We start from the raw sequence: 26436 nt of genomic DNA on the forward strand, positions 1-26436 counted from the left end.
GTGTAATTCATCTGGACCTGGAGACTTGAATTCATTTAGGTTAGCTAAGTGTTTCCTCACTATCTTTCTGTTTATAGATATCCTGGATTCTTCTATTCCCTTAATAGGACAGTGAATAACAGTTGATGTTACATTTCCTTTCTGAGAGAAAACAGATGCAAAATAGGAATTTAAAAGTTCAGCCTTCTCAACATCCTGTCTTACCATTTCATCATTTTCATCCTGCAAAAATCCTATAGCATCTTTGACTTTTCTTTTACTTTTGACATATCCCCAAAATCCTTTATTATTGCTTTTGACATCTCTTGCAAGCCTCAATTCATTTTCAGCTTTAGATAATCTGATTTGTGCCCTACAGGTTCTGCAGACAGCATTATATTCTTCTTTAGATATGCCTCCCTCTTTCCATTTTATAAATATTTTTTTCTTCCTTTTTAGCATGTGCTTAAGTTCTGTGTTCATCCATCCTGGTTTCCTTAAATGCTTCCTATTCTTCCCTCTTTTCAGAATTGTTAACAACTGTGCTTTGAGAATTTCATTTTTCAAGATTTCCCATCCTTCCTGGACATTTTTGTCTTTAAGGATATCCAGCCATTGGATCCCTCCAATTCTCTTTCTGAATCCCTTAAAATTTGCCTTCCTGAAATCTAACCTTGACGTCTGAGTCTTCACAGGTCTTCCGCCTCTAGTTATCCAAAATTCTAAAATAGCATGGTCGCTACCTCCTAGGGTCCCAGCCACTTTTACCTCCTCAACCATTTCCTCCCTGTTTATAAGGATTAGATCCAAGGTAGCAGTTCCCCTTGTTTTCTCCTTTACCTTTTGGAAGATAAAGTTGTCAGCAAGAGAGGATAAGAATTTCCTTGACCTGTTAGTTTCGCCTGAGAGAGATTCCCAAGAAATGTCTGGATAGTTGAAATCTCCCATGACAACTATGTCATATTTTTTGGAGAACTTGGCCATTTGATGCATAAAGAGTTCATCCATATCTTCAGCTTGCACAGGCGGCCTGTAGTAAATGCCTACAATGGTGTCCTTTCCATTGTTCTGTCCTTGTATTCTTACCCAAACAGTTTCCACAGAACTCCCAGTCTCTGAAGCTTCAATCTCTGTGCAGATATATGCGTTTCTAACATACAATGCGACACCTCCTCCTCGTTTATCAAGTCTGTTTCTTGCAAATAAGTTGTATCCTTCTAGTCTTGTATTCCAATCATGTGTATTGTCCCACCAAGTTTCAGTGATTCCAATGACATCATATTTCTTTTCCTGTGTTAGTAGTTCCAATTCTCCTTGTTTGTTGCCCATGCTTTGTGCATTAGTATAGAAACATTTTAGTTTGTGATTGGTTTCTCTTTCTCCAATATTTTTATTAATTAGATTCTTTCGTCTTTGTTCTTCCTTTCCACTTCTAATAGCAGAGTTCTCAATAGCATTTGTCAGGTGTATGGCTTTTTCTGGTCTTTTGCTTCCCTTCCCATGTTGTTCTAGTTTAAAGCTCTCCTTACAAGTGTAGCAAGGCGACTTCCAAATACCTGCTTTCCAGTCTTCGTAAGGTGCACCCCATCTCTAGCAAGTAGTCCATCGTATAAGTAGTTCACTCCGTGATCCAGAAATCCAAATCGTTGCTGACGGCACCATCGACGTAGCCAGTTGTTCACCTGCAGAATCTTATTCCACCTCCTTGTTCCATGGCCATCCACTGGGAGGACGGAAGAGAAGAGAAGATTGCACTCAATACTCACTGCTGTATATCCATGGTTGGGATCATTGTAGATATTATCTTGGGAAGGTGTTATAGCATAGAGATCGAGTCCGGACTACTGTATTTGATCATCTATCCACCCCCTGGTGTGTTGGAGCAGCTGCCAAATTATTCCAATCCAGCTCCCACAATCCCTCTCTCCTGACCCTGTAGTGTGGCCTATATATTTAGAAGCATTCTAAGGGGTGCACGCAGAGTAAGGTGCACGCATCCCCTCAGCAAAGCATCCCAGAAGCTAAGCATCTAGAAAAAGAAGATAATCCATGGCAGTTAGTCAGGGCAGAAGACAGGTAACCCACACTTTTTTTTTTTTAAATTAGTTTATTAAACCACAAGCAGTTTTACAGTACACACATTTAGTACAAGATGTTAAGCTTGATACAAAATATGTGTTCAAATAGCATGTAGATGTGAGACATAATGTATGCCTCAATTGTGTGTAAATAAAGCAAACATAATATCAATTAAATCGCAGTAGTATTGTGTTAATGCTCCAGTAGTAAAACCTGCCTAGCTTCTAAACCCTACCTACATCTACCACAACAAACTATTCCACAGCCTACTTCTATATAATGAGCAGTTTACTGTGCGACATCTCCGCTCTGCAAAGTGAGATGAGAGGAGTTCCACCTCTCCCAAATGTTTTTGAATTTACCCGGGCATCCTCTATTTTGGTATAGTGTACGTTCATATGGGATAATCGAATTTACTAGAGTGATCCAGGACCCAAGAGAGGGAGGTGAATTCCCCATCCACCGTAATGCCAGTATCTTCCGTGCCATGAACAGTGTCTCCCGCAGAAAAATCCCAACATAATGACCCCATGCCTCCTCATCCCACACTCCAAACAGACAGATCAGTGGCTCAAGGGGAACTGGGGTTTGTACCAAGGATGTTAATAATGATGTCACCCCTCTCCAATATTGCACAACAACAGGACAACACCAGATCATATGAATAAAATCTGCATCCATTGAATGACATCTCAAACATTCCGATAACGGGTATCGGCCCATCTTAAAGAGTCGAATTGGGGTCAAATATGATTGATTAATGATATACAGTTGTATCATCCTGTTGTTGGCAGATGGAGATACCCAAATTGGTGACGCCAGGATTTCTTCTCATTCCTCAGTCTGTATCAGGGATGAGCCCTTCTCATTTCCTCTTAACGGAATCTAAGGCACATTCTGTCCCCACTGACAACATATATGTATATAGAGAGGAGATGAGACCTTGAGGGCCCAGTGACTTGAGGATCCCTATCAAAAGGTAGAGACGAAATGGCATCACTCATATTTAGACTTCTCACGTGTGATTGAAGAGCTGACCTTAGTTGTAAATAACGGAAGAATTGGGACCTCGGAACACCTCGATCAGCCTGTAATTGCTCAAAGGACATCAAAGTACCTTGATCGTATAGCTCACCTATCGTAGAGACACTGTACTGAACCCAGAACTCGGAGGATGGATGTTCACGTAGCACCGGGAGGTAGTCATTATTCCACAGGGGCATTTCAGCTATAGTATCCCAAAATCTAACCACCCTCTTAATCTGTCTCCATATCGATCGAGCCAGACGGTGCAGAGGTAACAGTCTCGAGACATTTATTTTCCTCATTTCCAAAAAACCCAGTGGGCAACCAGTCCCTGCAGCATGAAGTATATGACTCTCAGAGTTCGGGAGGTGACCTCCAGGCATCCATGTACTTATAGCCTTGGCCTGTCCAGCTAGATAATATAAAAAGAAATCGGGTAACGCCACCCCTCCTCCCCTCTTGGGCCTCTGCAGAGTGGTCAGCTTGAGTTTAGGCCTGGCTTTCCCCCAAATAAAGGATGTGATTTGGGAATTTAGATTAGCAAAAAAGGATTTGGGCACCACTACCGCACTATGTTGAAGAAAATAATTAAGCTTGGGGAGTAATATTTTAATTAAATTAATACGTCCGGCTACTGACAGTGGAAGTTTACCCCAAATCGCAAATTTACCTTTAACAGTCTCCAGCAATGGTTGAATGTTAAGTTGTAAATCAAATTTACTACCCTTAGAGATATAAACATCCAAATACTTAAAACTAGTTACAGTGGGCAGTAAGGAGAGAGTTTCAAGTCGTGGCATTGGAGTATGGGAAAGAGGCATCAACACAGATTTCTCCCAATTTATGTATAGGCCAGAATATTTACTAAATTTATTTATGGTAGTGATCACTCTTGTCAGGGTCTCCTCCGCCTTGTCCATGAGTATCACCATATCTTCAGCATATAAGCCTATGGTATCCGTCCGACCTGCTATTTCTATACCAGCAATATAAGGGGAGGATCTTATACGAATTGCCAGCGCCTCAATAGCGAGAGCAAAAAGGGCTGGGGAAAGAGGACACCCCTGACGAGTTCGCCTATGTAGTGAGAATGATTCAGATATGGAGTTATTTACGATGACCTGGGCCTTGGGCTTCATGTATAAGACATAGATTCCAAAAATGGGTCAATCTCCAAACCCGTACCTCCGCAAACAGGCAAGGAGAAAAGACCATTCAAGTGAGTCAAAGGCCTTAGCCGCATCCAGTGATGCCAATGCCCATTCCTTATTCGGTACCAGAGAGCTATATTGGACCACTGACTGGACACGTCTGATATTCATGGAAGTGCTTTTACCCGGCATAAAACCTGTCTGATCAGAGTGTACAAGATCCAATATAACTGAATTTACTCTCTTGGCCAAAATCTTTGTAAAAATTTTATAGTCCACATTTACTAGTGATATAGGCCTGTAAGATCCACAATCTAAAGGGTCCTTCCCCTCCTTTTTAAGAACTATTATATTGGCCTCATAAAAGGACTCCGGCATGCATCCCCCCTCCCAGATCCCCCGAAACACTGTCAACAAAAGGGGCGCCAGCATATCCTGATATTTCCTATATAACTTCACAGGGAACCCATCCGGCCCAGGGGCCTTCCCGGAGGCCATGTCTTTTATGGCATCCTCTACCTCCTCTAGAGTAAACTCAGCATCCATAAATGCCTGTTGGGAAGGACTTAGCGTAGGAAACTCTATGTCTAACATAGTTTAGACACTCCGGGCTATCCACTTCCGTCTTAGAGTTGTACAATGAACCATAATAATCAGAAAAGCATTTTAGTATCTCCTCAGTTGAGGAAACCAACATACCACCTGAATCACGGATTTGTAGAATTGTGTTAGTTGCATTATGCTAGGTAACCCACACTTTGCTCTCCCTTTTATCCATGTTCTATCCTCCTGTGTTCCCTTGCCATCCACATTCAACGCCCCATCCCCACTCCATCACAACTCATACACATCAGCCCCTCTATACTTCTCTCTCCCATGTATAGCTCCCAGGCACTTCTCACCTTCCTGAAAAACCTCAGCCCATCTTGCCAAAGCACATTGCACAAAAAAAAATTCTTACAATTCCAATAACCAATTGCGCTATCTTCCTACTCCTACTGATTTTAGGTGACATCTCCCCTAACCCTGGTCCACCATCCCCCAAACTCAACCCCTACCCTACCTCACATCGAAACCTTACTAACCTTACTATTAGTTGCACTGCTTCAACTCCTTATTTTAATTGTGTCCCCTAGAATCAACGGTCTGTATGTAACAAAACTTCCATTCCTCCACAATTACTTTCTGAACAACTCTCTTAATCTTTTAGCCCTCAATGACACCTGGATTCAGGATTCTGACACAGTCTCCCCTGCTGCCATTTTCCATGGTGGCTTACTATTCTCCCATTCCCAGAGACCCACAGACAGACATGGTGGTGGAGTCGGGATACTCCTGTCCCCAAAATGCACTTTCCAGGTTATCCCCCAGTTCCATCACTTTCATTCCCTTCTTTTGAGGTCCACACCATCAGGCTCTTCTGTCCCCTCTCCCTCAGAGTAGTGGTCATATACCGGCTCCCAGGAACACCCACTTCCTTGACCATTTCACTGCAGCCCTCCATGTCTTCATAACTACCAACCCTTATCCTGGGAGACTTTAACATCCCCATTAACAGCCCCACTTCTACATCTGCATCCAGCTTCTATCACTAAAATCTACAAACCATTAACCCTAATACACTTTCAGACTCCCTACACTCATCACTGTCACCAATCTCCTCTTTTCCCTGTCCTGATCTGGCTGTACATCACTACAAAGACACTCTTAGAAGCATCCTTGACCAAGTAGCGCCACTCACCCTTAGAACCTCCAACTTCAACGATGCTCTAGGAGTGCTGAACGCTTATGGAGGAAAACTTCCACACCAGAAGACTTTATCCACTTGAAATTTATGCTAAGAACCTACAACCCTGCCCTTCACCTTGCCAAACAGACCTACTTCACCGCCCTGATCTCATCACTATCCAACAACCCCAAGAAACTTTTTGACACCTTTTCACTCCCTCCTCAGGCCAGAAGAACAAGCCTCTATCACAGACATTTGTGCTGATGACCTGGCCTCCCACTTTATAGAGAAAATAGATAATATCCCTCAGGAAATCCGCTCCCAGCCACCAGGTGCTGTGACTCCCATTCCTCCCTGCATTTCCCCTGGCTCACTCTCCACATTTGATCTCATCACAGAAGAAGTCTCCAGACTTCTTGTCCAACTACATGAACTACTGACCCCATTCCCTCACATCTCCTCCAAACTCTCTCTCCAGTCGTCACAACTCACCTAACTACAATCTTTAATCTCTCTCTTTCCTCAGGCATGTTCCCCTCCTCCTTAAAACACTATCAATACTCCATTATTAAAGAAACCCACTTTCACCCATCCTGCACAAACAACTACAGACCAGTCTCCAATATCCCCTTCATCTCTGAACTCTTGGAGCGCCTAGTCTACTACCGCCTTACCCGTTACCTCTCCACTCACTCCCTCCTAGACACTTCACAGTCCGTCCGGCTTCCACCTCCTACATTCGACAGAAACTGCAATCAAAGTGACCAATGACCTTCTGACAGCAAAATGTAACAGTGTAACAGCTTTTGACACTGTTGATCACCATCTCCTACTCGCTAGGCTTCAGTCAGTATGCATAAAGGACACTGCTCCCTCCTGGTTCTCTTCCTATCTTTCTGACCACTCCTTCAGTGTACCGTTTGTTGGCTCCAATTCATGTCCTCTTCCTCGCACAGTTGGGGTACCTCAGGGCTCAGTCCCGGGCCCACTTCTCTTCTTTCTCTACCTGGCCCCAACTTGACGGACCATGAGCAGATTTGACTTTCAGTACCATCTTTATGCTGATGACACAAATATACACGTCATCCCCTGGCCTAACTCCCTCTGTACTACAGAACGCCAGTGACTGTCCCCAGTCTCCAACATCATGTCTGCTCTCTATCTAAAACTCAACCTTTCCAAAACTGAACTTCTTCTGCTTCCGCCATCTACCAACCTCCCTAAAACTGACATTTCCCTCTTTGTGGGTGGCACCATAATTACACCCGGCAGCAGGCACGCTGTCTGGGTGTTATTTTTGATACCAATCTCTCCTTCATCTCCCATATACAATATCTTGCCCGCTCACACCTAAACAACATCTCTAGAATCCACCATTTCAAATCATGGCGAAAACAAAAACCCTCACTGTCGCCCTGATCCACTCCCGCCTTGAGTACTGTAACGCTCTATTAATTGGCCTCCCTGTTACTAGACTTTCCCCTCTCCAGTCCAATCCTTAATGCAGCAGCCAGTGTCGTCCATCTGGCTAATCGGTACTCTGATGCGTCCGATCTTTGCGAGTCGTTAAACTGGCTTCCCATTCATTATAGGATCCAATTCAAAGTACTTGTTCTCACCCACAAAGCTCTCCACAGTGCGGCACCCCCTTACATCTCCCTCATTTCTGTATATCTGCCTAGCTGATCACTGCTCTCTGAAAACGACTTTCGACTAACCTCTGCACTAATCCGCACCTCCCACTCCCGACTCCAAGACTTCTCCCTTGTTGCGCCAATCCTCTGGAATGCTCTACCCCAAGAAATTAGGTCCAGCCACAACTTGCACAGTTTTAGGCGCTCCCTCAAAACACATTTGTTCAGAGCAGCCTATTGCGTTCCCTAATCAAAGTAATTTTTGTATGCATGTGTAGCCCATTCACTTCTCTATCTATCCCCCACTCCCTCAAGATGGCTGGACCATCACTGTAAATACACACCTGTGCTTTTTATCTCCCCCACCTCATTGTAGATTGTAAGCTCTCATGAGCAGGATCATTTTAATTTGCTTTATTGTATTAGGCTAAGTGCACACGTAACAGAAAATTTCTGCTGAAAACCCTGACTCCCTTCCCAGAAACCGCGTTTTTTCTGCGCGGTTTTTGCACAGAAAACGCACGGTTTTTAAGCTTTTTTTCCGCGCGTTTTCAAAACGCATAGAACTAGCCAGAAACGCGGAAAAATCTGCGAAATTAATGAGCATGCTGCGTTTTTTACCGCAATGCGGTTTTTTCACGGTAAAAGAACGCATCAATATGCACAAAAAGTGCAAAATGTATAGAAATGAATGGGAAGCTTATTTTTAGCGGTTTTATTGGGAAAAACGCTAAAAATACCGCTAAAAAAACGCTGTGTATGATCACATACTTATAGTTGACGCTGTTACTCATGACTGTTATGTTTCAGGTCTTTAATGTCAATAAAAAAAAAGTATGCTGAAAGTCCACCAGAAAGCTCATTTTCCCAAAAATAATAATTCTGCATGGTTATGTCTGGAGATTCATTATTTTTAATATGTTTATAGAGTAATAATAAAGTGCTGCTTCACGATTTCTGCAGCGCACTTACCTTTGCCGTGTAGACTGGGACAAGTCAGCTGAAGACATAACTTTTGTCGATTTGTCTTTTGTACTTGTGGAGGCCTATGTTAGGCTGGATAGTAATATGTAGAACATAAAACACCGGCACTGATTGATCATATCCTTTTCAATATAATTCTGGAGTTCATAAAACTCTTTGAAATGTGTGCTCATAACTGAGCAAAACATGAGATCAATATCATTGGATGGATGTTTGCGACGAGGTGGTGTGGGTGGCAAATTCATCATTTTTGGGGGCACAAAAGTGGCAAAAATTTACGCTGGCCTCTACACAGAGTACATTTCTCATCTACTAATGAATTTGGGACCCCTAGCTCCAGCATACAGTTCATGAACAATGGCGTGCAAAGTGGCAGCCTTGAAGAATTGGGGGGGCAACGGTGTCCATTTATAAATCTAACAAAGACAAAAATAAATTAAAAAAAAGTAATAAAATAGATAAAAAAAACCATGGGATATTCCCGTAATATTATGCCGAAGTGATTCTTTTTACAACAGCTAAAATAAAAAAATCGGTCAACATATTCATCGGAACGTCCTTTCAATCAGATGATTCACCATCTTTGATCGATAAAGAGACACTGCCTTGGAAGGACTACTACTTACTTTTTCAAGTGTACCATCACCAACGGGGCGCACATCCTGCTGTTGGGATTGATCAGTCCCAACATCATGCCATACTCGTGGATGAGGTTCGTGGCCTGGGCGTCCCCTTTCAAGGCCATGTTGTTGAGGATGTGGAAGAAGTAGTCGGCGGCGGCCTCGTTCATGGGGACATCTTTCTCTTGCATCTCCTTCAGAATGTTAATCGCGTCTACGATAGAGCAGCACAAAAGGACCCTTAGGTAATTTCATGGAGTGAAAACAAACTGTTATTAAAACAGCATTTCCAACCCAGCAGGAATGTAAATTCTGGTGTATAATGCCGATTTCAAGTTAATTACTACTTGCATTTTCTAAACGAGACTACAATTATAAATCCACAATAGCATGGGTTTTATCATTTCCCTGCAACTGTGACTACAAATTACAGATAGGAGCCGTGTGCCCACTTTCACCGTGTAACCCTGTACTGTCTGCCCTATGGCGGCACGATCTTACTAAATGGATGCTTTTATCGTTCAATGCCAACATCTGCTAAATCGGCGGCATTGTTTCTGCAGCAGATGGCTTGTCAGGAGGCCAGATAATAAAGATGTATTTACAGTGTATATACAGCCAGACTAATGGCCTGATACCGATAGGGTCTGTTTGCTGTGTCGATACTAATTAGACAAGCAGAGCCAATGAAAGCTTTCCAACAGACTGCATGTTAAAACATTAGGCTCATTAAGCCTCATTAGGAAGGCAGAAATAAACATTTTGGTGTGTGGGATAAGTAAAGGGGATTTACATTGCGTTGTTTCTTAATTATCCCACAAGCAAAATGTTTTGACCAATTTACATTCGGAATGCCGGGGAGGAGGGGGTACGGAGCCAAAACAGGCACATTTCTTACCCTTATAGGTCACTTTTTTTCCCCCACTTCTGGTTACACGACAGTCATTGGCGTGAAAGCACTCTCACATAATCACAAAGGTTATCAGCATATGCCCATCAACAGTGATGAGCGAACGTGCTGGGATAAGGCGTTATCTGAGCGTGCTCATGTCCTAACCGAGTGTCTTCTGCGTGCTCGAAACGTATGCTCGAGTCCCTGAGGCTGCATGTCTCGCGGCCATTCGAATTTCAAAGCGCTAAATTTTGAATTTATTTTAAAAAAATGAGAAATGATTAAAAAAAAAAAAAAAAATGCAGTGCTTGCAGACCTTTAATGCTAAGAAAACAAATTCATAATCATTTAGAAACAACAATACTAATGTTTTAACTCAGGAAGAGTTCAGAAATCAATATTTTGTGGAATAACCATTATTGTTAATCACAGCTTTCATGCGTCTAGGCATGCTTTCCACCAGTCTCTCACACTGCTTTTGGGTGACCTTATGCCACTCCTGGTACAAAAATGTAAGCAGTTCTTCTTTGATGGCTTGTGACTATCCATCTTCCTCTTGATTACATTCCAGAGGTTTTCAATGCGGTTCAGGTCTGGAGATTGGGCTGGCCATTACAGGGATTTGATGTGATGGTCTTTCATCCACACATTGATTGACCTAGCTGTGTGGCATGGTGCATTGTCCTGCTGGAAAAAACAGTCCTCAGAGTTGTGGAACACTGCCTGAGCAGAAGGAATCAACTGTTTTTCCAGGACTAGGATAACCTTGTATGCGGCTTGATTCATACGTCCTTCCCAAAGATTAACCTGCCCAATCCCAGCCTTGCTGAAGTATCCCCAAATCATCACCAATCCTTCACCAAATCTCACAGTGCGTCAAAGGCCCTGTGCACATGGTGCAGATTCTGTGCAGTTCTGCAGCAGATTTGGCCCTGCAGAACTGCAGCAGAACTGCACATGATGTACAGTACCATTTTAGGCTATGTAAAACAAAAAACACTGTGCACATGCTGCAGATTTTTCTGCGCAGATTTGGTGCAGAATAAGAGAAGCAGCATGTCCCTTCTTTTGTGCTGTTTTCCACCTGCTCCATTATAGAAGTCTGCAGGTGAAAACTGCAGGGGAAATCCGCACAAAAACTGCACTAAATCTGTACTAAAACTACAGGTAAAACGCAGGTCATTTTACCTGCAGATTTAGCAAAATCTGTGTGGAAAATTCCACAGCAGAATCCGCACAGTGTGCACATAGCCCAAGACACTGTGGCTTGTACGACTCTCCAGGTCTCCGTCTAATCATTAGACGACCAGGTGTTGGGCAAGCTGAAAATTAGATTCATCAGAGAAGATTACCTTACTCCAGTCGTCTATGGTCTGATCCTTATGGTCTTTGACAAACTTCAGCCTGGCTCTCCTTTGCTTCTCATTGATGAAAGGCTTTTTTCTAGCTTTACATGACTTGAGCCCTGCCTCTAGGGGCGTGTAACGAACTGTTCTTGCCGTGCACTTCACCCCAGCTGCCATTTGCCATTATTTTTGTAGGTCACTTGATGTCGTCATGCAGTTGCTGAGTGACATTCGAATATGATGGTCATCCTGGTCAGTGGAGAGTCGTTTTCGCCCTCTGCTGGTCTGTAGCTTTGTTATCCCCAATGTCTGCTGCTTGACCTTGTTGTAATGGACTATCGCCTTAGAAATTTTAAGGATGGAGGCAACATGACGCTCACTGTATCCCTCTCCTGGTAAAGCCAGAATTGAGCCCTTCTTTTTCTCACTCAAGACTTGACTTTTCAACTCCTTTGGCATGGTTAAAAGTTATTTTTTCATTCCTATTACTTTTGGGATATTACTAGCACCTGTTTTTCCTTCGTTAAATCAGATTTGGTTCAGGTGATCACCTAATCAGAAGAACATTAAGTAGAATGAGGTGTACGTTGGTTGGAATTCAACTGACACTGGAATGGAAGGGCTGTCAAGACATGTAGAGAAGCTGATTTTTATAAAACTGTGCAGTGGTCTCTTAATTTTTGCCAGAGCTGTAGTATTCGAGCACGCCGAAGACACTCGGTAAGCACCTGAGCATGCTCATAGCACCTTATCGAAGTACGTTTGGTCATCACTACCCATCATCTCTTTTATCATTTCAACGTCCAGCAAGGTAGCGGTTAAGTGAGAGAATCTGCTGTTCCATTTTTTTTAATTTTAATTAAGACACTTTTTTTGTATTGTGATGATCCTCTGTTATCCCTCCTGACAATGATCATAAATTTGACAGCTGGGTGGTTCCTCTCGCTCGATGCGAAACGTTTCCCGTTCGCCACATTAGTAATGTATTTCATATATAAAACCAAATCTAAGTAACTAATACATAAATTATTGTTCAGATGCATATTCATAGCCAGCACAATGGATGTCAAAACATACAGCGGCAGAACAAAATTCCTTTACCCCTGTAATATTACAATAGAAAAAACTTCAGGAACAATCAGCTTTTGTTTGAAAGATGAAATATAAAACTCCGCTGCAGAGCTTTAAATAAAATGTAAACATTGCTTTTTCTATAATAAACTTGTTCTAAATATCAAATACTATAGAAAACGCAGCGTACAATATACGTAATAAATACATAAAAACCTTTATAAAGTGAATTTTTTTTATTTTTTATATCACTGAGTAGAGTCACACGAGCATTTTTAAAAAAAAAAAACAGTCAGATTTATAAAGAAATGAGGGACGGATTTTTTTCTTCTCACTGGTTGCAATTCTCTGGGCTCTGTATGGCATCCAATTTTTATTTTATACGCGCCCAGAGACTTGACTAGGCGAGTCTCATCCGATTTGCAAAAGAAAGCAGTGCATGCTGCCATTTTTTTTTTTTACACACAGATGTGGTTTGTGGGGAGGTGCGTGGGATTAATAATTAAAAAAAAATACATTTTGCTCATCTACACTGCCTCATTGAATAACATTGATCTGAGTGTGATCCATTTTTCATTGACAGGACACGGTTATGTGAACGAGCCAAGAAGTAGTAATACCTCATGCACACTTCATCCGATGGGGGACTCTACACTAGATTTGGCCCTTGGTTTTCCAAGGAGAGAACCTCTTTTACTGTAATCGATATGGCAAAAAAAAAAAAAAAAAGAATCTTCAGAAGCTTACAATTCTGGATCATCTTTTCTTACAAATCTGCACGGCGACGTTCCTCCTGGGCGTTACTAATTGGGGGCGTGGCCCACCTCACTGTTAAATATTGTCCAATCAGTGCTGCCAGTGTCCTCCTGTGCAGACACACCCCTCTAAAGAGAATGTTATTACCCAGTTTTCATATATTGCTAGAAGGAATAAGAGAAACCGTACAATAGTTCTAAGAAAATACGTGCCAGAATTGCTATTTTTTGGGAAATGCAATAAGTTTAACTAACAGAGGCTTGTGGCGGTAGGCCCTTTAAGAATAACCACATGTCGACATATTGCTGTTGTGCAGCTATTTAAGAGCTTGGAAACAAAAAAAAAATAAATTACTGATGGGTTCGAGTCCAGTCTATCAAGTATGGGAACACCTACCCCCTACCAATTCAGCTCCTCCACAACAGATAGTGTCAGGGGATATAATTCGTTTCAGACTGCTGATCATTTGTTCTCTAAAACCATGTTCACATCAGGGTTTATGGTTGATTTTTTGTTTTTCCTGCAGCCAAAATCTGCTCTCCACAGTAAAACCGCGTAGTTCAAAACTCCCGTTTTTCAACACTTATTATTTTCGCCGTATCACGAGTGTGGATGAAGAGTGCTTTGTCTACTCTATGTTTAATAAAGTTTGTTTCATTCACTAAAAATTATGCGAAAAAGCTGCAAAGATTTGCTGCTTTTTTTTGCAGCATTTTTCTCATTGCTTTCTACGACGACAACGCTGCAGAAAAAAAAACACTAAACATGCTGAAGATTTACAAAAAAAATTTCCCAAACTGTGGATGAGATTTCTGAAAAATAGCTTTTGCTGGTACTGTAAAAAGCAGATTAAAAAAAAAAAAGCTGCAAAAAAACGCTGCGCATGTGAACACAGCCTAAAGGAGGTGTCCAACAAAACGAGTAAATCAGTGTTTGTCAGTTATCTAAAGTGTACGTGGGGGTTTAAGTCTTGCAAAAATCCATTTCCACCACCTCTCAAGTTGCTGTTTACTTTTCTTTAGGCCATCATAGAGGGACGCCATGCTTGGATGACATTTTAAGGTGCCACAGTGTCTCAATGGATGTCAAGCCGGCACCCATGGAAACATTACAATACAGCGCTGTACAGACATACACAGTCCCCGATAAAACCAATAAAGCCTTTTTTTTGGTTTTTTTTAAATTTTTTAAGACCTGTATTTGCTGGCGCATTGCACCAAGTTCTTCAAAATTATAAAATAGGGATTTTTGTGTACTCACCGTAAAATCCTTTTCTCCGAGCCAATCATTGGGGGACACAGAGACAGTGGGTGTTATGCTGCTGGCCACTAGGATGACACTAAGTAAACCAGAAAAAAAGTTAGCTCCTCCCCTGCAGTATACACCCTCTCGCTGGCTGAGATTTCTCCAGTTCAGTGAAAAAAGCAGTAGAAGCATAAACAGTCAATAATAACCATAACTAAGTCAAAGCCTAAGAATGCTACAGTGAGCCAATAGGCTAAACAGGGTGGGTGCTGTGTCCTCCAATGATTGGCTTGGAGAAAAGGATTTTATGGTGAATACACAAAAATCCCTATTCCTCCTACGCCTCATTGGGGGACACAGACAGTAGGACGTCCTAAAGCAGTCCCTGGGTGGGGAGCATACATCTGCTAATACCCCATGTACCACTGAGTCAACAGTGAGGTACTGCCAATTGCAGGCTGCATCCGCAGAGGCCTGAGAATGAATTAGGCAATGTTTGTAAAGGTATGCAGGCTGGAACAAGTTGCAGCCTTGCAGACCTGTTCTGCCGAGGCCTGGTGCCGAATGGCCGAAGAAGCACCCACTAACCAGGTAGAGTGCGCCCTAATCCCTAGTGGGACAGGCGCGTTCCTGATACAGTAGGACTACTGAATCGCCAGGTGAATCCACCTGGCTAGCGTTGCTTTGACACGGCTAGACCCTTCCTATGCCCCTCTGGAAGCATGAACAGGGCATCTGACTTGTGGAAGGGAGCTGTCCGCGAGATGTACCGTCTCAGCACCCTAACCACATCCAGGGTGTGGAGGGCCTTCTCAATGCAATGGACTGGCGCTGGACAAAAGGAAAGGCAAAACAATTTCCTTGTTGAGATGGAAAGAGGAGACGAAGTTGGGCAGGAAGCACGGGGACGTCCTGAGAACTGCCTTCTCCTGATGAAAAATTCAGGAACAGTGAACGGCAGGACAGAGCTGCCAATTCCAAAACTCGTCTGATTGACGTGATTGCCACTAGAAAAACCACCTTGATTCCAATGGCCTTCTATAAGGAGGCGCCACATGGGAAACTGTCTGAATGAACGTCTTGACCTGAAGTTTGGTGGCAATTTTGCGTAGGAAAAGCACTGACAAGGGCGAAATTTGGCCCTTGAGCGAGCTAAGCATGAGGCCTGATTTTAAACCAGATTGCAGGAATTCCAATTTGGCTGGAATGGATAAACACCAGAGGTGATCGACCATGATCCTTGCACCATGAAAAGAAGGTTGTCCAGGTGCGGTAATAGATAAACCTGGACACAGGCTTCCTAGCACTAATCATGGTGGAAATCACGTCGTGAAAGAACCCAGCCTGTGCTAAAATCCAGGATTCAACGGCCACGCCGTGAAAGAAAGGGCCCCAGAGTTCTGGTGGTAAATCGGGCCCTGCGAGTGTAGATCCATGCAATCTGGAAGTCGCCAGGGGACGTCGGCAACTAGTTGTATTAGTTCTGCATTCCATGCTCGGCGCGGCCAATCTGGCAAGACAAGGATCACTGGTACTCCCTCCGCTCTGATCTTCTTAATGGCCCTCGGAAGCAAGGGAAGAGGAGGGAAGATGTACGGGAGCCGGAATCGGTTCCATGGCAAAACTAGGGCATCCGCTCCGATGGCACATGGATCACGCGATCGGGCAATTAACCGAGGAACTTTGTTGTTTAGTCTTGAGGCCATGAGATCCACATCTGGAGTCCCCCAATGATGACAAATCTGTTGAAAGACTTCCGGATGAAGAGACCACTTCCCCGAGGCAATGCCTTGGCGACGGAGAAAATCTGCCGACCAATTTTCTACGCTCGGCCCAATGGAGGATGGGACTCGCTTCGTGCGTGGCCATCCTGCTCCGGGTACCTCCCTGGCGGTTGATATACGCTACAGCCGTGGTGTTGTCGGATTGGATCCTGATGAGACCTGCGAGGAGACGGTTGACACTCCGTAGAGCTAATCTGATCGCTTGCATCTCCAAAATGTTGATGGGGAGACTGACTCTCGGATTGACCAATGACCCTATGCCATGTGGCGACGAAAGACCGCTCCCCAGCCGAGGAGACTTGCGTCAGTGGTTACTACCAACCATCTTACTGGGAGAAAAGACCTCCCTTGATTCAGGGAGGACCTCAGTGTCCACCACCTGAGGGATTGCCTGACCAGCAGGGACACAGGGATCCAACAGTCCAAGGAGAACGGGTACTTGTCCTAAGCTAACAGCAACACGTGTTGTAAGGGACAGAGGTAGAACTGTGCAAATGGAACTGCTACCATCGCTGACACCAACTTTCCTAGAACTCTCATGCCGAAATGAATGGAGGGAGAAAACAGTAGCGCTGCCTGTTGTAAGGCTTGGGTCTCTCCTGGAGGGAAAATGACCAACCTGCGGGAAGTTTCCAAGATCATCCCTAAAAGGGAAATCTGCTGAGCCGGTTTTGGGAAAGACTTTTCAAAGTTTATCTTCCACCCCAGGCGAGAAAGTGTATTTACTGTTATCCATGGATTCCTCGCAGGCTGGAAGGGATGGACCCTTGATGAGCAGGTCGTCCGGATACGGTAACACCACCACTCCCCGAGAGTGGAGAATGGCCATGACCTTGGTACAGACCCTGGGGGCGGTGGTGAGTCCGAAGCGCAAGACAACAATCTAGCAGAGTTCCTTGTGAAATGCAAAACGCAGGAACTGCTGGAGGGAAGGGCTGTTCGGAATGTGAAGGTAAGCGTCCTTTATGTCGATGGATGCTAGGAACTCTCCTTTTTCCATGGAAGCGACAACTGATCGGAGAGTTTCCATTCGGAATTGCCGTACCCTAACAAACTGATTTAACAGTTTGAGATCCAGAATGGGTCACATCGTCCCGTCCTTTTTTGGAAACACAAAAAGGTTTGAATATAATCCTCTGAACCTTTCGTGATGAGGGACCCGAATGATGACTCCGACCCTTAGCAGAGCCTGAACAGCCCGAAGGAAGGCTCTTGTCTTTTTCTTGGGGGGAAAGAAAAGGAAAAACCGAGTTGGAGGGGGAGAAGAAAATTCTATCTTGTACACCAGCTCCCTGACCCACTTGTCGTCATTGGGTAGATCTAGGAGATCTGGTTCCCCTAGATCCAGAAGCCCTAGGCCTGGGTTTCCAAGAGCGGTTAGGTCCGTATGAGACCTGAGAGCCTCTGTCTCCGCGCGGGGACCGACCTGATCCAGAAGAGAAGGACCAACCGAAATTGTTGTGAGAAGATCGAAGACTCGTCGGCCGTTGATTGCGAAACAGCCGAACAGCCCCTATTGTTTAGTAAGGAATTTACTTTTTCCCCCGGTAGTATCAGAAATGAGTTGGTCCAGTTTCTCTCCAAAACAACGACCCGTTTGAAGGGGGAGAGAAGACAACGATCTTTTAGGTGTGGCATCCGCCCGCCAGCCGCGGAGCCATAGGGCTCCTCTAATGGAGATCGCATTAGCGGCAGTTTGAGCAGCACAATTGGCGGCATCAAAAGAAGCATCTACTACTAAGTCAGCTGCATGAACCATCTGCCTGGCGACAGTGGTTGCCTCCGGAGGAAGATTGGTGCCTTGGAAGGAAGAAATCAGAACTTCTGCCCAAGCGGCCATTGCCTTAGTGACCCAAATTGCCGCGAAAAATGGAAAAAACGCTGCCCCTGAACTTCAAAAACTGAACGGGCAAGGTAGTCAATTTGACAATCGGAGGGGTTTCTGACTGAGGAACCCTCAGAAACAGATAGGAGCGTTTTAGAAGCAAGACGCAATACAGGAGGGTCCACCGGAGGGGACTATAACCAATCGTACATTAGGTGTGGATGAAAAGGTTATTTAGCCAGAGTAGACTTTTGCCCTGTGAACCGCTGATGTGGCCGATCCCTATGTTTCTGGACGGCTGGTAAATAACGTGCGCACACGCTAGGTTTTCTTAAATGAGCTAGGGTGTGCTGGAGCGGGAATATTTTCCTCATCCAACCTCAGAATCCTGTTGACTGATTCTATAAGAGAATCAAGCGACTCTTGATCAGTTGGGGGATTCAGAGGGGCTGACGTGTCAGATTCGAATTCAGATCCGTGCTCGCTGTGAACCTCAGGAGAGGGCGAGCGAGAGACAGGAGTCGCCGATGCTGAGACACTGACTGGTCCTTGTATGAGTATGGCCCCTACTGGAGGACGGTTCCCGGCCGACGCCAGAGCCCTCCTCGGGAGGCAAGGACGCTTTCTACCTGGGTCAGAGACTCCACCCGCCATGACAGGGACGCAGCCCACTCAGGGTTACTAAGCACAGGAGGCCCGTCAGCAGCGGCGGCAAGGGACATTGGAGCGCAGTGCGGGTTGCAGTCCGTGCATAACGGATTAGTCTGTGCACTGGGTAAGGCAGACTTGCAAGTGGTACACACGGTAAAAAACGCAGTGTGCTTTTTAACAACCCGTTTAGCCTCCTTAGATTGAGGCATAGTGCTCCTGAAAGGGTTAACGGCAGAGTATGTCTGCAGCTGCAGGGAATGTGCCGTAAAGGGGTTAAGCTTTAATCTGACGGCAGATGCAGCTTACCCGGTCCTGTGCTGGGTCCCCCCAGGAGGAAAAAACCGGTGGCCTTGTGATGTCACCTGGTATCCGGCTGTCCAGAGCAGGCATAGCGCTCATGAAAGGGTTAACGGCAGCTGAAGACATGGCCCCCGAGAATAGAATTGCGCGTCTCGTAAGTAACGAGAGGCGCCAAGAAGAGGGGGCGGCGACGTTAGCGTGGGCGGCGCTAATCAAATTGCGGCCTAGTAGGCCGGAAAAGCCGGGGACTAAATTTTTGGCCTACCCACGGTAGACGACGGGGCGGAGAGAGGGCGGCACCATTCAAATTGCGGCCTAGCAGGCCGAAAAAGCCGGGGACTAAATTTTTAGCCTACCCGAGCTCCGAGAGCGCGGGGGGGGGGGGGGCTTGCCGCGATGGAGCGCTGGTGCACCGCCGCTGACATCAAGTCAGCGCCTCTCCCGGGGGGGGCAGGACGCGACCCCATACCCCCACTCCTGTGCTCAGGCAGGTCATCGCTGTCCGGGGTCTTCTTGTCTCATCCTCCGGGAAATGTAGCAGAGCTGGAGGAGGTCTTACAGGGGTATGCTCAATCGATCCACCCTGTGGTAGGGGGATGGAGAGCTCTGGGGCTGATTCAGGGCATCCGAAAAGCGCTGCTCAAGTCCTTCTCCATGCACTCCTGTGCTACGTCCTGTTGCGCTTGCCCTAGTATCTGTGGAGTACCGACCGTAAGGGAACCATTGTCAGAGGAATCAGCCCCATTCGTCGCAGGAAAGTGTACGGGGAGGTATAATCCGCGTGCTTGCCTGTTGTTGGTTCGGGGAGAGCGGGCCGTAGAAGGGAACCGTCGCCCCCTTCACTCCGTTAATTAAAAAATAAAAAATTACAGAAAATTCAAAAAATAAAAAAAACTGTGGGGTCTACAGGCACTAAGCCAAGAACTGGAGAAATCTTAGCCAGCGAGAGGGTGTATACTGCAGGAGAGGAGCTAACTTTTTCTGGTTTACTTAGTGTCCTCCTAGTGGCCAGCAGCATAACACCCACTGTCTGTGTCCCCCAATGAGGCGTAGGAGAAAATGTTCTTTATTTCGGTTTTAGTTTCCTTATGACTATTTTAGAGCAAAGAAGTCGGAAAGGCTATAGGAAATGGAACATTTTTCTAAAAACAAAAAAAATTTAAATAAGCAATATTTTAGTAAAATTCACATTTCATGAATCTGTCTAAAAACATGTGGATAAGCAAAGCTGTCAAAGAAAGAATAATTTTAAAAAATGCACAAAATTTAGCGAGTACATTAAAGCCACTGAAAGAGCCAATTATTCAAGAAAAATGGAGAAACAACAATGATGAATCAGGGGGCCACAGTATATATGAGAACTGATGAGAGGTTCCATGGGAGGGTGTGAACAAGCACTTGCTTCCCCTCACAGCTACAGTAAATAGGACACCACAGCATGCTCAATTACACCGCCAATGTATGGACATGATGGACGGACGAGAGGCCTTAATAGCAGTATTTACATATCTATGCTATTCCCACGCATTTCCAGATCAGCGGGATGTTGGAAATCTGTGATGCTAATTACAAGTGACGTCCTATAGTCTACTCTCTATATACACAACACACATCAGTGCTGTTGTCTGGACCAGTTCTGCATCCGCTATACATTAGCTGGGCGACTTTGCTGTGCAGCCGCGCCTAGCTGACAAGCGCCATTGCCCTCAAATTATAAGTAATCTTGTAGGTAAAAGTATAACCACTTCCTAACCGTAGGAATAATTACAAGCAAGAAGAAAAAAAATGAAAGTCAATCACACAGATCGTCCCTTTATGCACACATGGAGAGAACGGTCTATCAAGCAGAGCCGCGTGAACATCGGCAAGAAGGACTGCCCAGTGGACACTGCTCCCTGCGCCTGGCTCGTATTAAAACTATGGCCCCCAATTAAATAAGGTATCTTTGCCATAACTCAAGTGTATAACACCTTGAAATGTCCCAAAATTTTGGGGCAACTTTTTGATGCCCGTCCTAGGTAACTCGTCCAAAGAAATTGGTAGCTGGGGTAAGACATGAAGTGGTGAAGCCCACCTCAAAAGGTGGAACAAATCGTGGTATAAGAGTCCACCAGTCCCAGGTAGCAGCTAACCTTCTTGGGAAGGAACGTTGCAGTTTCTTTGGCGCAGTATACCAACATATATCAGTCACGATGTGGCCAAACAGACACTTTAGCCTCCATCTGACAACAGTTGCAATAGCGTGTACGTTGGGAGCCTTCCTGATATACATATTTTCTGTACCTGATTCTGAGGGCAGCCACTGTGCCTGAGCTGCCAAAATGGACCACTGGAAGTATCAGTTTGCTGTTGATCACTGTGGTCCATGGGAAAAATGTTATGGGCATGCCTTGTGACCTCTGCAGACATCAATGGACAGGGAGAGGGAGGAGATTTTAGTCTAAAGGGGTCACGTTTCTCCTTTTTCAGAGTGACATGACAGAGTGAGGATGCCTTTGGGCCATGCAATGCTCCTCTGGGAAATTCAATATGCAAATTGTCTCTTGAGAGGAAGAAGACTTTAGGACTTTCAAGGGTCATTGTTAACTTTTAGGATTGTACCTTCCAATAGGCGACACTAAAGTTAGAGAGCCTTGCCATCAGACTTAGAATAAAAACCAAACCAGAATCTCAATTTGCAGACATGTGTTTGGAGGTGTTGCCCCTCATCAGGGCAAAGCATGAGATCCAATTTGGCTGTATAAGAGCGGAGCCACTGACTGGGATTAAGGGGGTATAATTTCTCCTTGTGGAGAATGACATGCCGATGTAAGGAGAGTTATAGGCTGCACAATGCTTCTCTGGGAAATTAAATATGCAAATTGTCTTCACAGAAGAAGAGGACTTGACCTCCAATGACACTTATTGAAAGTAGCAATCCTAAAAGTCATACCGGCAAAGAAGACGACCGACAGGAACAAAAATTGGGCTCAAACAAAGCACCATTATATTTCTGTATCTTCCACAACTAAAAAGTAATAAAGTGCACCAATGACGAAATCCCCTGCGCCTCGGAAAGCTCAAGTCTCAAAGTGACAACATAAATGAACCCTAAGGGTGTGTGCACACGCTGCGGATTCCCCTGCGGATTCGCAGCGGTTTTGGCCCTATCAAAAAATTGATATGCAGCCAGCGGCTACACAAAAATAAAGTGAAAAAACTCAAAGTTGCTTAAAAATATTCCCAACTATAAGAAATTCAGAGGGAAGGTATGATGTCAAGGTTACAGAATGTCATTTCTCATTAAAAAAAAAAAAAAAAGCCGGAGAAGAAAACCGACAATGTGAACTGTAATAAAAAAAAAAAAGAGTAACACCAATGGGGTTAAATCAGTTTTAATGTTGTTTTCTCGCAAGTTGTGGTTGGAAAGCAACAGTCGAGAAAATAATTACGCTGTGCAAATAAAGCGGAGAAAATGTGCATTGCTCCTCACCAGTGGCCGTCCTGCACGGGGCTAGAGGCGAACGCGTTACTTCTGCTTTATTTATATTCAATGCATTGGCTCATTGATTCTGCACATTTTCCCGACGCTGGTACATATTTTAAACAATAAAGGAAAGCTTAAAGCTAAATTTCCTTCCAGCAGCCTGGCCAAGCACGTAATGTCTGTACCGAGGGCCATATTGCGGAGCAGCTGATGAGATGCGTGATGAGTGAGCGCGGCCGTCTTCGCGATGCCTCTTTGAAAATTGGAACGCGCCTGAAAATCTTCACATATTTAAACGCCGTCGACCTTATGCAAATGAAAAGAAAAGCTCGGCATCATGGGAAGCGACGGATGCCCCGCTGGCTTCCTAATTCTAAATATTAATATGCTCACCAACTGAATCGAGGGCAGCGTTCTGGTCCATGATCAAATACCCGGGAGTAAATTCTCAAGAAATTAGTAAGTGCAAAGTAACACAAAAGAAAAGTAAAGAACTAACAGATAGGATACTTTTAAAGGGGAACTACTTTATTCCAAGAATAAACCGTCACTGTAAATGGGCGGCGTCATAACTTGCAGGCGCCAACGTAAAACATCTTTTAAGGATGCCCCTCCCATATAGGCCTGGGTGCATATCCTTGTTAAGGAGGTAGATTTGGTATTGCAACTCAACATCACTAAAGGGGCGCTGCGGGTGGTACATCAACAGCCAGTAAGCACTTAACACGTGTCCCACGCCATTTACCCCCTTCTTGCTATGCACCGTGCTAGGATGTCATATAGTGGGTAGAGTTGAGCGAATATCTTCACTTCCTCGCTTATTTGGCAAGCTATAGTGCTTGCCGAATAAGCTACAGCGGGAAACCGGCCTCCTGGATCCCACCGGCTGAACAGCTGATCACCGGTGCACCTGCATGTGTAGCAGCTGTGTCACAGTCAACACATGCATGGAGAGCTCAACACAGGCTCTCTATCTCTCTATACATGTGTTGTGACTGTCACACAGCCACATCACATGCAGGTGCCACGGTGATCAGCTGTTCAGCTGGTGGGATCCAGGAAGCCGGGTTCACGCTATAGCTTGCTGAATAAGCGGGGAACAAAAGATATTCACTCAACTCTAGTAGTGGGTGCCAGTGTCTGGCGCAGCCCTCAGGTGCCGAGCCCGCTTCACACAGAGCATGCGCCAGCTGAGTTATACAGCCAGCAACCAAATTGGGTCTGATCTGAATAATCAAGTTTACCAGGTCTTTTTTAAAGACATGGACGATGGTAAAAAAAAAAAAAAAAAAGCGGCAGAATTATGTTTTTTTTACCACTTCATCGTACTTGGATTCTTTCTCCTACATTTTTCAAAATCATTCTATGGTGTCATTCTAAACTACTCGAGCCACAAATGACGAGCGCAAACATGACAGTTGATAGAATATAGATATAGATATAGAGAGAGAATAAAAGTTAAAAATATAAAAAGCAGTTGGTTACTCAAAAAAAAAAAAAAAAAAACATTAATAAAAGAAAAAAAAGAAAACAACTTTAAGAAAACAAACCACAAATAAAAAAATATAATTAAATAAATGAATTATAACAATAAATTTGCAATGTACATCCAATATCCATCCACATATAATCATGCATATTCCCAAACACACGTGCGGGCGCGCACACTTTATGACTGTCCCTTTCTTAGAAGGTTATAGTTTTAGTTCTCTGTTCAGCCATCAGACCTTCTTAAACACAAACAAAGCCATTAGTCTGGGCACATACGCAATTTATGCCATAAGTCATGATCTTCAAACTCAATCCAAACAGCAATGCTAATAAAAAAAAAAAGCGCCACAGAAATGCAAAAGGCACTGAGCTGTGCAAATGTAAATGACAAGCCTGCCAAGCCATTAAAACTAATGGCCTGCACCGGCCAAGCGGCTCTGGGTGAATTCACATGCAAATTTGTATGCAAAATGTTCAAGCACTTTCCGGGGCATGATATACCATTAACTGTAAGGCACTTTTTTTTTTTTTTTTTTTTTTTTTTTTTTTATAGTTTTTTTTGTGCCAAGATACTTTTACCACACAAAATAATGTAGAATAAGAAGAGGTGTACCTTCTATTAAACCATTTTCTGTGAGAACTCTTAAGAGGACGAGGTACTTCTGGGTGGTTGGAACCGTAAAGAATCCTTTCTGGTCTCTGCGTGAAAGAGGAAGGTGAAAAAAAGAAAGTGAATATAAACAAAATATAAAAGCCACATTAAAGCCGAACTAGAACCTAAAAGTTAAAGGTGTTGTCCACTTTTAAAATAAAAAATAATTGACACCCAAGCGGTTTCACCACCCCTGCAGGTGTGCAAGGATCAACATCAAGGCAGGAGCAACATTTGAGCATTGCAGTCAGTTTCTCTGCCACGGTAAAGCACCCCCTTAAAGAGCAACCAATTTATTTTAATATATTTAGCTATCCCACAGGCATTGCAAAGATTAATTTTTTTTTTAACTCACGGTAGTTCATTACCTTACTTTTAAAGCCCAGTTTATGCTCCTTTAGAAGCTGCTTTGAACTGCTACTTGGAAATAGCAGTACACGATATTAAAACAAAGAACAGGAATTTCCGTCTTTGTACTGTGTGGGGAGTAAAGGGGCTTCTTGATCGCCCCCTAACCCCATCTAATATAGGGTTTAAAGATTAAACGGATAGTCTCACGTTTGGAAGTTTTTCTCCCATCCATAGGATAGGGCATAACATCCTGACTGCTGAGGGTCCGTCCCACACTGATCCAGATAACAGGGAATCTGAAGAGCCCCATGAGAATGGAGTGGCGGTCGATCCTCTGCTATTCATTCCTTTGAAAGTGGCAAAGACCACCCTAGCGCTGCGAGTAGCTATCTCATTAAGAATGAATAGAGCGGCAGACATCAACTAGAGCTACATTCACACTTGGGATCAGTACACCCGTTGAAGCTCTGGTGCAGAGCGAAACAGCCGTTGTCAGCTTTCTGCTCACTCCTGTTATTACTCCCCCGGCCAACATGTTTTGTATGTGCCAATAAAATAGCAGCATTTCCTCACCAGCCTGAAGAGTGCGGTCCATTTTTCTCTACATGGATTTGGACATTGCTGTGATTTCCCAGGACGTGCACCCGTGGCTGCAGGCAAGCCTATAACAGACAACCGCGCACAAGTTGACCTTCTCACGGTAACAGCGGTGCCATCCGCTTTTTTCTCTTTTATGCATACATTTCAGTAGGCCAACATTTCAGATTATACAATCATTTTTCAAGCTGGTGTTATAAAGTATTCTAATTTACTGAGATAATGACTTCTGGGTTTTCATTGGCTGTAAGCCATAATCATCAACATTAACAGAAATAAACCCGTGAAATAGATCACTCTGTGTGTAATGACTCTATAGAATATGAGATTCACTTTTTGCATTGAAGAACTGAAATAAATTCACTTTTAGAGGATATTCTAATTTTGTGAGATGCACCTGTATCATGGATAAGGGATAACTTCCAGACGTGAGAGTTCCGCTTTAAAGTTTAAGTGAAAATGCAATTTCTGTAAAACGGCAAATGTTATATTCAGTGATGCTAGAATCCCCACTGAAATGCAGCATTGCGCCCCTCCAGCTATGATCGGTTCTGCTCCTTGTAGGGCCGAGCAGAGCATGTACAATTTTTATCAGGGGACTCAAAAACACAGCCACTCAAGCGGTTTCATGAGGTCTACAGGCACGCAAGCTCCGGTAATGATGGGGTCCAGGGGGCCGCCGATGCCAGCGCTTCACTTTAATTTAATGTGCATTCTCGGACAAACATTTCAAGTGTATCGCGCCGGGGTGACATTGCTGCAACATGGGGACCAGGATGGGGAGGTGACATTGCTGCAACATGGGGA

The 26436-nt window shown here is 44.2% G+C and overlaps 1 protein-coding gene across 1 annotated transcript in view; it reads right to left on the reverse strand.

The window, feature by feature from the left end:
• The window catches only part of LRPPRC (leucine rich pentatricopeptide repeat containing), a 213246-nt gene that overhangs the window by 97052 nt on the left and 89758 nt on the right, over positions 1 to 26436 (reverse strand). Inside the window, exons 22-23 of the mRNA XM_073564219.1 lie at positions 24643 to 24728; positions 9209 to 9416 (exon numbers count right to left, since the gene is read on the reverse strand). Of these exons, the coding sequence (XP_073420320.1) occupies positions 9209 to 9416; positions 24643 to 24728 (294 nt within the window). The remainder of the gene's footprint in view (positions 1 to 9208; positions 9417 to 24642; positions 24729 to 26436) is intronic.

The sequence above is a fragment of the Dendrobates tinctorius genome, unplaced genomic scaffold, assembly GCF_039654945.1.
Source record: "Dendrobates tinctorius isolate UK_male_01 unplaced genomic scaffold, ASM3965494v1 ptg000434l, whole genome shotgun sequence".
Taxonomy (NCBI): Eukaryota; Metazoa; Chordata; class Amphibia; order Anura; family Dendrobatidae; genus Dendrobates; species Dendrobates tinctorius.